The sequence below is a fragment of the Ipomoea nil genome, unplaced genomic scaffold, assembly GCF_001879475.1.
Source record: "Ipomoea nil cultivar Tokyo-kokei standard unplaced genomic scaffold, Asagao_1.1 scaffold3147, whole genome shotgun sequence".
In the NCBI taxonomy this organism is placed as follows: Eukaryota; Viridiplantae; Streptophyta; class Magnoliopsida; order Solanales; family Convolvulaceae; genus Ipomoea; species Ipomoea nil.
The window spans coordinates 10,710-23,781 of NW_017619575.1; the positions used below are offsets into that span (position 1 = coordinate 10,710).

General features: G+C 44.9%; 1 protein-coding gene across 8 annotated transcripts in view; it reads left to right on the top strand.

The window, feature by feature from the left end:
* Positions 1-5,365: 5,365 nt before the first annotated feature.
* The window catches only part of LOC109167308 (formin-2-like), an 18,440-nt gene continuing 10,733 nt past the window's right edge, over positions 5,366-13,072 (top strand). For 5 of the 8 annotated variants that reach the window (XM_019316333.1, XM_019316336.1, XM_019316338.1 and 2 more), the window contains exon 1: positions 5,366-5,745. In XM_019316333.1, coding sequence (XP_019171878.1) covers positions 5,391-5,745 — 355 coding nt within the window. In that variant the 5' untranslated portion in view covers positions 5,366-5,390. Of the gene's footprint in view, positions 5,854-13,072 lie in introns of all 8 variants that reach the window. The other 3 variants (XM_019316337.1, XM_019316335.1, XM_019316334.1) reach the window with 3 other exon arrangements.

The following is a 13,072-nucleotide window of genomic DNA, read 5'->3' on the forward strand; positions in this document are numbered from 1 at the left end:
ACTCCTGAGCTGCGCAACTTCAGCCTGGAGGTTGTAGATCAATCCTCGGGTTTCGTTGAGCTCGGCGGCTTGAGCGGCTTGGGCTGTATCCCGAGCGCGTCGTCGTCGGTGAGATCTCGACCCGCTATACCCGGATGAAGCCTCGTGGCTAGCTTCCTGCATTTGTACGTCCTCTTGCCCGCGATTCGGGTCTTGGGGTCCCAGACGCTGGCGCATCTCTGGTCGGAGACGATTGAAAGCTACCGCTCGGGCAACCTCTTCAGGGTCCTCCGCTTGAACGGCCTGAGCTGGTGCCTCCATCGCATCAGCACCGCCCGACCCCAACCGCGAGTGAGCCGAGCGTCGAGCCCGGGAAGTGGACTGACGCTGCGGCTCTACTTGTGCGGTCGGTTGTACTGGAGGGGCGGCGGCTGGAGCTGTATAGGCAGGCGTATATGGTGGATAACCAACCGGGGAAGTGTAGCACATCGGTTGGCCTGGCCAATACCCGTACGGTGGAGGTGGGACCGGGTACGGATACTGGACGGGATACATCATCGGCTGCTGCTGGTATGGCAGACCGGGTGGTGGGTATCCCGGTTGTATGTAATTCACCGGCTGCTGGGCGGCCGGGTATGTATTCGACGGATGTGGTGGTGAGAGATTGAGGTTGAGGTCCATTGTCTGACCCTGCTGTTGGGTAGCATAGTGGTCGGAGGAGCTCGCCGCATCCGCCTGGTCGTCGGCGAAGTTGTTGTGTGCCCACGGATACATGTCGATATGGTGATCGGGTGCTCGTCATGACGTTGGTTTCTTGCACGGGTCCCCACAGACGGCGCCAAAATGATACTGCTAATTATGGGTAAGCAATATAGAATAACACGAGACCAATTAAAGCAAGTAAAATCTTTATTGATCACGGTAAAGGCCCTAAGTACAATCTACTTGGTTGCTCTGAGTACCGACTGAGTGCGGTCGGGATTCTCTAATAACAACCTATCGATCGTCCCAAAAGTCCCTTACACTGTAGCTACTGTGGGTATTTATAGCCGCTATGCCGGGGACAGGATTCCAGCCGTTCGGCATGTCCTCCACGTAGCCACCACGTGTCATCCTCCCGGGTGCCCTGCCTGTCGATGTAAAGAGCCGCCACGTGTCCTTCGTCAGCTCTTTCGCCAAAGGGCTACCGCTCGGTGGTCGACACCGTTGCTCGGGCAACTCTGGTCGGTCTACGACCGGGTTCTTCTCGTGGAGCCCGACCTGTTACCTGCAAAGACAAGGAGAAAGAGACAAAGGCTCCTCGGTCGTGGTGAAGCTATGTCGGTCGGGATATTCCCTACCAAGAACTTTATGTTCATAATTTTTGAACTTCATATTCACAATTATTGAAATCTATATTCACAATTACAGAACTCTGTTCATAATTATAGAACTCTAATTGGATAATAATTCACATTGTAAGGTGGATTCAGTCCATGACATAACTATTGTTGAATATGTGAATTCAACTTAATTAATTACACAACTTGTGATTCCAAAAAAGTTAGTTACACAACTTGTCGCAGTTGACAAAGAATGACACAAAATTAAGCAATTGTTTTAATTCTAGACATTCGTCCAAAATTTATGTATCTGCTGTTGTCCTATTATATATTTGCAGTTAACAATTATGTGTTTATAAATAAATTAATTGTACATAACATATTAATTACAAACACATAATATGATAATTACATACATAATATGTTAAATGCAAACACATAATATTTTTATTAGTTAACATATTATGTGTCTGCAGTTAACATATTATGTGTTTGTAGGTAAAGTGTTATGTAGCGTTTCAATTTATTTACAAACGCATAAACTGTAATGATATATAAAAAATATGTCAAATGCAAACACATAATCTGAAAATTATTTTGGATTAAAATTCACAATGTAAGCTAGGCCTTGATCCATGTATAATTTGCCCAAAATTAAATTTTTTTTGAAAGGACCCAAACTTAATTATTCATGCCATTTTTCTTTCTCTCTTTAATGAAATTAAAATTCCATAATGGCTGCCGGCTGCCTAACTTGGTTTCATTCTTTCTTCAACCCATTTGACGGTGTTGTTGTTGTTGTTGTTGTTTTTTTTTTTTTTTTTTTTTTTTTTTTTTTTTTTTTTTTTTTTTTGAGATAATATATATAAAAAAATGCCCTCTAAAGATCCTCATCTAGTGGAGGCTATAGCCATGAAGGAAGCTCTCTTGGATTCTCGAACAAGGTTGTTCTAATATTGTGTTGAGATCGGACTGTCAAATGATTTGCAGATTCCTCAATAATGATTTACCAGACTATTCTTATGCAGGTTGTATCTTCAATTAGTGTCGGGTCTTAAAACGACACTTTGAATCAGTGTCCATTCAGTATGAGAATCGATCAGTGAATAAGCTTGCTCATTGTTAGCCGGAGTTGCTTGTTCTCAACCTGGTCATCTTTCTTATTTTTCTACTATTCCAGCTTGTATTGAACATCTTATTGCTTGATTTTAATGAAGTTATTTTTCTTTTAAAAAAAAAAAAATCCCCTGACCTCTTGAGTATATATAATTTTTACTTTAGTCATCGACTATCAATTCATCTAAAATATTCTTTAACTATAAAAGGAATTTACTCATTTTAGTACATCAGATGATAAAATTGAGTAAATCTTTTTTTTTTTTTTTGAATTTACCGACCTATTCAAGAGGGAGCAATTATGATGAAGACCACACTCAATGTAGGCTTGGCTCTACACTAGTATAAGTAGGAAACCATGATTTTTTTTTGTGGTGTAAAAATCGAGGTGGTCCGGGTTTTTCTCTGTCCGAGGCTATCTCGGAATTCTCTATCACAAAGAGAGTTCATTTGTCAATTGAGCTACCCCATTGGGTTGCCAAGGGCATGCACTAATTCTTGTAATCAACACTCTAAGCAATACTAACTATGATTACTTTCCAAATATTATCCGATGACATATTTACCATCAGTGTGCATTAGAAAAACCATTCTCATGTATAATAGTCAATGAATCACACGAAAGAGATGAACCGCACTAGGAAGATCTTGTTAATTAGATGGGCGACTGAGAGGATGTTGGCAAAAATTGAACTTGTAATCATTAGGTATATATGGAGTCATGCATTCATGCTCTACCCATTCAACTACCCTTTTAGAACAAATACAAAAATTTCTATTAATATTTTTTTAATGAATTAATATTTGATGACCAAATTAGGAATTATAACATGGTCAAATGATCATTTTAAGTATTGATTTTTTTTTTTGGGGGGTGGGGCGGTGAAACAACTTTCATTATCAAGTGATAAATTTATTAGTATTAATTCGTGGTACAAAAAGTCAATAATATTCCCACTTAACATATGTGATGCATTTATATATATTAATTTTACTATAAACATAGGATTTAATTATATGTCGATTTAACCATATATGTCGGTCCATGCAGAACAAACTCAATTACTAATGGTGCAAAATTTCTTCCTTTGAATTAATTAGGAGAAACCCACTAACAGTTTCGTTATATCGTGAATCGAATTCATCATGTACATTATAGACCTTAGCCCGGATATTATATTTGTTGTTAACATATTATGTAACTCATTTTATTTCCTTATATTCACATATCATGAATTTTGAACAATGTACTCAAATGTAACGTGGACGCTTCTGTTTTGAGTAATGGTGCTGGCTTTGGCGCTGTGATGCGTGACCATGAGGGTGCATTTGTTGCAGCTAAATGTGGACAATTAGTAGGTGAGGAGGATCCGTTTATCTGGGAGTCAAGGAGGCTTTGGTTTGGATTAAGACGCAAGGTTACAGCAATGTTAATTTAGAATCAGACTGTTTAAATTTTTGTACTGCTTTCAATTCGAGTTTTCTGATTTTTCTTATGCTGGGTTGTTTGTGAAGCAATGTAAGTCGATTGCTAGCGATATTGGGAATGTTACTGTATCCCATATTAGGAGGTCAGCGAATCGTGTGGCTCATGAGCTTGCTCAGGCGACCGTTTCTAAGTCTGTCTCAGTAGTGTGGACTGGTGTTCCACCTGATTGTATTACGCACTTATTCTGATTAGTAATGGAATCTTCGTTTTTGCGTTAAAAAAAAAAAAAAATCGTGCAAAATTTCTTCCTTTGAATTAATTAGGAGAAACCCACTAATAGTTTCGTTATATCGTGAATCGAATTCATCATGTACATTATAGACCTTAGCCCGGAAATTATATTTGTTGTTAACATATTATGTAATTCATTTTATTTCCTTATATTCACATATCATGAATTTTGAACAATAATGTTAAATTATGTACATAATATATTAACTGCATATACATAATTTGTATCATAATTTATAATGTGTATGATAAACTGATACACAATATAACTTGAATTAGCTATATAGGTATGAGTTAGGCCTATAAACGAGCCGAGTTGAACACAAACTCAATCAAACCTTAAAATTGAAATTCGAACTCAGCTCGATTGACACTAATGTTTGAGCTCTAGCTTGTTTGAGATAAACTAGATTGGCTCGTCAATCTGTACGCAGATTTCAAGCCTTCGTCGTCGTCAGCCTTGAGGCTTGGCTACATTATATTGTCTTTTGCTAGATTCGCCGTTGACCGTCGGATTCGCAATGAGTCATCGATTGTCTCTCGCAAGCAACTTCACTCATTGCACACCTAGTGTGGATTATTTCTCATTTTAATTAATTTTCGGAACAAGTATCAAATATGTCACTGAGCTTATTTTTTTTTGTGCAATTGAGTTATTGAATTTAAAAAGTGCGCAATTTTACCATCAAACAAGCAGAATATGTGTAATTGAGACATTTATATGATTTCTTTTAATGTAATTTAAATTAAAAATATTTCGATCTTTCATCTCAACTAATATGATTTAGGAAAAAACAAATCTTAGTATATACCATGTTATCCTATCCATCCATGCAATTAATTTGATCGAATTTTACTGGGAAAAAAAATTATCACAATTGAACATATTTTACTTGGCAATAACGCTTCCATTGAGACAACTTACAACCTCCCATATAGGAGTCCAACTCGGGTACCATATGTGCACAAGGTGCTTAACATTTTACTTGCTGATTTAATTGCATATTTTTTAAGTTTAATATATATATAATCTAATTACATAAAAACTAGGAGTATAATTTTAGTGAACTATTTTACACTTTTTTCTTAAATTTAAAGAAAATTAATTTCTCATGGCTTCCTCAGCTAACGTCAACATCTATAAAAACCCATGCATGCATTCATTCACCAGTCACCACTACAACTCATTCCAAACATGGCGCACCAAAAAAGTGTGCCATTCCCCGCGTTTACTGCCAATTCTGCTGATCCTAATGGCGTCTGTCACCGGCAGCATCGTGGTGGCAGAAGCTCGTAGTCTCTTAAACCTCAACCCTCGGAACCCACCCCCTCCTCCGCCACCTCCGCCACCCCCGCCTCCCCCAGTAGTGATTCTTCCGCCGCTGCCATCAGTACTGCCTCCGGTGAACATCCCGCCGCTGCCATCAGTACTGCCTCCGGTGAACATCCCGCCGCTGCCATCAGTGACTCCGGTGAGCATTCCGCCGCTGCCATCACTGCCTCCGGTGAACATCCCGCCGCTGCCATCACTGCCTCCGGTGAACATCCCGCCGCTGCCATCAGTGCCTTCAGTGACTCTTCCTCCAGCGAGTCTTCCGCCGCTGCCATCAGTGCCTCCAGTGCGTCTTCCATTAGTGCCTCCAGTGACTCTTCCTCTTCCTCTTCCTCTTCCTCTTCCTCCACTGCGTCTTCCAGTACTGCCTCCAGTGCGTCTTCCGCCGCTGCCATCACTGGTGCCTCCGGTGACAATCCCGCTGTTCCCGCGGCTACCATAAACGATGGAGGACCGTACCGCATTTGAGCTAAGCTCCATGGCTTGCCGGCCGCCCTATATCGTCTCAAATACTCACTATATATTATCATCTTCTCCGATCCCTTTGCTTTATATAAGTATCCCTCTCTACTACATATAATATTTTCCTTATTTTACTTTCTATGCCCCTCTGTAGTCCGTACCGTACGCACGTAATAATATTGGAATAAACGGCGAGCCACTTATATATATACATCTTCATATCTATCATTCTACGATTTTATGCCCGCAAACACTATATGGTTTGCTTCAAGAAACATTAATTAGTTGGAACAAGATTAGCTTTCATTTTTTTTAGAGCAAATTAAAACAAAACTTCATTGAATTAACAAAATCTAATTAAAATAAAGATGGGATGAATATATATAATGGATCCATTGGTCAGTTCTAGAAAAACTAGCTCATGAGTAGAAGTTTAATATCAAATCAAATATCACTAGCTCCAAAATCTTTTGAAAAACTGATATGTAAAATAATTATTGTCCGCCTTTTAAGAAGTCAATGTTTGTTGCATCCCACTCTAAACCGTTTGCACTCCAGACTCCTTTTGGCACCACGTAGTCTTTTTTCATCTTTGGATCGAATGGTTTCACTTAGAACCTTATCAAACACCAGACAACGAAACCCTTTCTTAGGTCGCTTCCTCTGGCCAACTTATGGACTGACAACTCTAATCTAAATAGCTTTTAGTCCAAATTCTTCTTAATTCTTTTTGAACCAGTCCAGTAGCCTTCTTCCAAATAATTCTTTCTCATTATGCACCGGCCTCAAAATGGGAGGTAGTAACAAATTATCATGGTCGTCATACACGATATGATGCTAGAACCGGGTCAATGACAATGGCTGGGAAAATAAATCATATGTTTTCCTAACAGCTCAAACAAGAATGGCAATGGCTGGGAAAATATTTGTGTTCCTTGATAAAGAAGCTTGAAAGGTATTCAAGAAAATCCAGCTGGCTTCAAAGCTACCTGGACTATTTGTCTATTTCAGATGAGTGTTGTTGAGAAGTTGAACCAACATATTGTTCTTCCTACCAACTAATCTCAATGTTTCTTCCTGCTCTCCTTTCTATATAAGCTTGCCCAAATACAACCCCAGACCATAACTCTCTAATCCAAGCTAGAAATAGAAACAAAACATCTTCACCAAGAATGGCTCATCATCTCAACCCATCCTTTCTCCTGCTTTTCTTGATCACTCTGTCACCGGCTTTCGTACAAATCGAGGCCAGAAACCTTATGGAGATCACATTGCCTGAAATCCCAACATTGCCAAAGCCTGAGCTGCCAGAAATTCCAAAACCAGAGCTACCAACATTCCCAAAGCCTGAAATCCCAGAAATCCCAAAACCAGAGCTACCAACGTTCCCCAAGCCTGAAATCCCAGAAATCCCAAAACCAGAGCTTCCAACATTACCAAAGCTTGAAGTCCCAGAAATCCCAAAACCAGAGTTTCCAACATTCCCAAAGCTTGAAGTCCCAGAAATACCAAAACCAGAGTTTCCAACATTCCCAAAGCCTGAATTCCCAGAAATTCCAAAACCAGAGCTGCTTAAGAAGCCATGATTTCTTGAAGGCTTGCTTGAGCGTGCGCACACACATATTCTCCAGGATTCTCAGATTATTTACACTTATGATTGATACATTCACTATATATTCCGGTCTTGAACGAATGGATGCACGATGTTCTCTACGTGCAGTGTGTTAGGACTCAGATCATTCATCATCTGTACTACTCATCTTTGAATTTCGTACTTAAGTGTGTTTCATTTACATGTTTTCTTGCTTTTAAATTCAACATATATGCAATGACTATTGTTTGCTTGAAGAAACATTAGCAGCAAGGTAAAGAAAACGAGGCATTCATTTCTGGAAGTGCCAATATACATCAAAAGCGGTGAATAGATTTGGGTAAATAAGAAAAGATTAATTGAAATTGCAAATAAGAATGATAAATGAGTTTCATGCAATCAATAGAGTTTGGGTGTAGGCCCAGAGACCCACAAACTAAGCGAGTTATATGAGTTGACCGGCCTAGAATTTACAGTTATACAATTGGTCATGGTACCAAAACGATGTAAATTTTTTTTTTTTTTTTTAATGAAAACCAGGTTAATGGTTGCATTTTGAACCGTACCCAATACACAGCCATGACCCTCTGGAATGAGGACGGCGGCCATGGCCGTGTTCCTTAGACGACGTGACTGTCCTCTCCGGACAGCCAAGAACAGTTTTTTTTTTTTTATTTTTTATATAATATTTGTACTTTTAGTAAATAAAAATAAATTTATTAAAAAAATTAAAATATAAAAGACGCGTGTCAACACATAAATTTAACCTGATAAACAAGTCATTTTGGACTTAATTGAACAATTTTACCGGTTTAGGGGAGTTAGTGAAGCAAGGCTCAATATGAATTAGGCCTTGGCCCATAACCATAAACTGGTCGAGACTGGTTGTCTCACTTGTCTCCGTTGTCTGGGCAAATTATGTTGTGGAACCGTATCCATCTTGCAAGGTGGACATGGTTCCAAAACGGCGTCGTTTTGGTGGAAAATTACGTCGTGTCGTCATGTTAATTTAAAAATAATAATTCTTTCTTTCGTCGTTAACGACATTTGTCTTCAGAAAATTTATGTTCATAATTACTGAACTCTATGTTTATAATTATAGAACTGATACTGCTAATTATGGGTAAGCAATATAGAATAACACGAGACCAATTAAAGCAAGTAAAATCTTTATTGATCACGGTAAAGGCCCTAAGTACAATCTACTTGGTTGCTCTGAGTACCGACTGAGTGCGGTCGGGATTCTCTAATAACAACCTATCGATCGTCCCAAAAGTCCCTTACACTGTAGCTACTGTGGGTATTTATAGCCGCTATGCCGGGGACAGGATTCCAGCCGTTCGGCATGTCCTCCACGTAGCCACCACGTGTCATCCTCCCGGGTGCCCTGCCTGTCGATGTAAAGAGCCGCCACGTGTCCTTCGTCAGCTCTTTCGCCAAAGGGCTACCGCTCGGTGGTCGACACCGTTGCTCGGGCAACTCTGGTCGGTCTACGACCGGGTTCTTCTCGTGGAGCCCGACCTGTTACCTGCAAAGACAAGGAGAAAGAGACAAAGGCTCCTCGGTCGTGGTGAAGCTATGTCGGTCGGGATATTCCCTACCAAGAGCCCCCCAGCCCGGGCCTTTTTGATCAGTCGGGAAAAAACGGGATGGGATGAAGAAGCCCAACCGTCAGCCACCAAGCCGACCTGCCAGCTGTCATTCCCTCCTACGCCACGTGTCGGCCTCTGCCGGCCTCGGCGATCCCATCCGTCGCCTCGGATTCAGCGCGGGTCGTGTCAGGCAAGTTGGCCCATTTCCCGCCTAAATGCCCTCCTATAAATAGGCCCTTGAGGCCCTCATTTGAACTTTCCTCACTCTTTTGCTTCAGTCGGTATCCTCTAAGAATCCCGAGCAGAGCATCTCAGCAAGGCGATCAAGCAAAGCGAAACTTCAGATCCTCTTCCAAGTTTCTTCACTCGGTAAGCTCCTAGTTCTTTACTCTTTCTCTATTCTTCACTTGGCGTAGAAGTAGGATAGCACTAACTTCGAGCTAACTCCCCGAACCCTATACTAACTCCCGACCGACCTTTAGGTAGAATTATGTCGGACTCGGATAGTCAAAACGCCTCGATCGCGGACTATGACGAGGAGGTCGAGTACATCAGCGACGAGGAAGTGGACATTATGTCCTGCACTCCTGAAGCCAGCCCCCGAGCAACGCCAGCCCCTGAGCGAGCCGTCAAGCATAACAACGCATCAAGCTCCTCTGGGACATCGAGCTCTAGCTCCAGCGGATCGGGGAGCTCCAGCGAAGAAGAGGAAGAGAGAACCACGTCAAGCGGGCGGGGTTCTCCGACCGAGGGCGTTAGGGAAACGCCTACCCGGGTGGTTGGGGACTACCCGGAAGCTGCTCCTCGAGGGGGGGATCGGGAAAATACCCCCGAGCAGACCGAAGAAGACCCGGCCGGGCCGGCCACACCAGCCGTCGAGCTCGAATTCTTGAACAGCGAGAGTGTCGAGCAAGAAATGAGCCTGCTGACCAAAGGCGAAGCGGCTCGGATTGCTGAAGTACTCCGGGGTCGGGTTGAATTCGACACGAGCCGGCAGCTGGGGAACGTGATTGACAGGCATCGGGGCAAGTGGATCGGGATGCATTACGACTCCCTAATGGCCCCGATTGCCATTCCCTTCCCGGCCCTCTTGACGGCCTTTTTAGCGTACTACCGGGTCGTTCCGGCTCAAATCTGCCCGAACGCACATCGGATCCTCGCCTGCTTCCCGCAGATATGCACTCGGCACGAGGCCGAGTGCACGATGGAGTTGTTCAACTTCATCTACCAGATCAAGGTTCTCCCGGGCCGCTACGGGGGTGGGTTCCTGATGCTGCAATCCCGAGCAGATATGTGCTCCATCAAAGGCCTGCCCGGGAACAACAAGGGGTGGAAGAACAGAATTTTCTCCATCAAATACGACCCCTGGATCCTCCCGGTCGATCGCACTTGGAGCAGCCACTTCAGAAAGCAAGTGGTGCCGGCCGCGACTCAGGCGCTCAAGGAGACGGTCACTCGGATCTCGAGTGAAATACACGAGTACTCCATCTTCCGGACAGCCGAGAGTCTCGCAGCCGCCAAGCTCCCGCCCCCCACGTACGAGCTAAAGGAGAAGTACCTTCCCGTACCGATGGGCGTGACGGTCGCCAAGCCGTCGAAACGGAAGAAGAAAGGTTTAGCTCGAGCTGTTCCTCCCGACCTAGCTTCATTTCTTGATCAAACTAACTTAGCTCTTTTTATTGCAGCCATGGCAGAATTTGGTGATGAAGACACCGCCCTTCCCCGCCGCCAAGATCTCCCTCGGCGGGAAGAAGAAGGCCAAGACCAAAGCGGCCGGGGAAAAGGAGATTCCCACTGCCCGACCCCTGAGCGCCTCGACCGTGACGACGGGCGAGGGCTTCGTCGTTGAGCAGCCTGACGTCCTGGTTACCCGGGTAGAGGTCGCCCGGGGCAAGGAGAAGGTCGCCGACCAGGGCGCGACCGAGGTGGGCAGCTTGAAGCGCCGCCGTGACCAACACAGCCCGAGCCCTTCGGTCGGGCGAGAGAGGGAGTCTACGTCCGTGCTGGCACGGATCGGCAACGCCGCGCCAGCCCGAGTGGATCTGGGGAAGATGACCCCGACCCAGGTGGCTGAACGGATCGGCCACGACCTGGCTGAGGTGAGCTTTTCTCAACTAACAGCTTTCTTGCTAATGTACTTTGATCGGGCTAACCCTGGATATCCTTTTGTACTGCAGATCTCCCGGGCGACCCAACTCCTTCAAGGTCAGGCTATGCTGGCCGAGGAAGCTGATCATCATAAGAAGACGGCCGCTCGTCATCTGAAGGAGATCAAGGAGCTCCAGGCCGAGCTGGAGAAGGCGCAAAAGGCCCTGAAGAAGGGCGACGAGGAGCGGGTCCTCGCCGAGAAGGTCGCCAGTCGGGCGATTGGAGAGGCCAAGGAGCTGAAGGCTCAGCTCGGAGAATCCGAGCGAGCTGGCGCGGGCAGCCTTCAAAGACAAGGACTCGGGCTCGGCCTTCCTTACAGCAGCCCGGGGAACAGAGATCGGGGAAGAGCTGATCGTCTCGTTCGGTCGCTGGGGCTTTACGGCCGGGAAACGGAAGATGCTTGAACGAGTCCGTTCCCGGTTGGAGAAGGCTCTAGACGGGGAAGACCTTCAGCTGGTCCTCTCGGTATTACCCCCGGACCTAGCCGATCCCGGTCCCTCTCCCTTCGCCCCAAAAGCCAAGGCGTCTGAAGCCGGGGCATCAACGGCGGCCACCCCGAGCGGAAAGGAACCGGCTTGCCGGAGCTCGGGAGATGAAGAAGTAGAATAGGCTCCTTTCTTCTTCTTCTTTTTTGTAAAGGACCATTGATCGGGAGCCCGGTCCCGAATTGTACCGGGGCAACTTTTTGTTTGTTAATAAAATTTGTTTTTTGCTCTAACTCGTGTTATTCGTTCTTTCTTTTCGCACTTTTATCTTTAATTGCGTAAGTGCTGATCCTTAATGCTCGACCTCGCGGCCTTGTGGCCCGATCTTGTACTGGTTCGACCCACTCGACGCCCGACCTTACGACCTTATGGCCTGGTCGTGCGTTTGATATTTCGACGTCAAATCTGGCCAACCGATCGGGTGTACCCGATCCCCGGGCCTTTGTCGAAAAATTTTTGAAAGCAAGCCTCTACGGTCGGGATGTAACCGAGCGACGGGCCTGCGAATACTTCCTTATCCCAGCCCCCACACTATTGTGCGCTCGAGGCACGAGTGGGTGCGATAGTGGACAGAAGTTAGACGGATCGGGAATAATGCTGAGAACTCCTGGCTTCCCCGATCAGCGGCGTGACTTAAGTGTCCGCCAATGTGGAGCGCGTTTTGACCGGTCGGTAGATTTCGCCCGGTTGATGAATGTTAAACTGATCTGCTTGTAACGAAGGTAAAAGAAAAAACCGATCGGGCCGCCGCATGCAAACGGTCGAGCAATCATCGATCGTATATACATTAAACTTTCTCGCTCGCAGGCGGTTGAATTAATTTTACAACCATAAAATTTACATAGAAATGACGACCGAGACTAACCCGCAGGTCGAGCCCCCACTTCGTCTAGAAAATACAAAAAATAGGCTAATGCCTAAAAAGAACGAGGTGCTCGGAATTCCAAGTCCCCTCGATTAGCCGACCAGCTGTTGTCTCTAATCGGTATGTACCCGGCCGTATGATAGCGTTGATGATGTACGGCCCTTCCCAGTTCTGAGCTAGCTTTCCACCCTCTAAAGGCTGACTGGCCTCCCTTCGTCGTAGAACGTAATCTCCGACTTGAAAATAACGAGGGTTGACCCGAACGTCTTTCGAACTCTTGACACGTTTTTGGTACTCGGCCATACGCCGAGCGGCTAGCTCTCGCTTTTCCTCGACCCCATCAAGGTCCACGGCCATCGCGTGTTCGTTCTCTTCCGCATTATAGGTTCTCTCTCGATCGGTCGGAATCCAGGCCTCGATCGGAAGTCGGGCCTCAGCTCCATAAACCAGGCGAAAGGG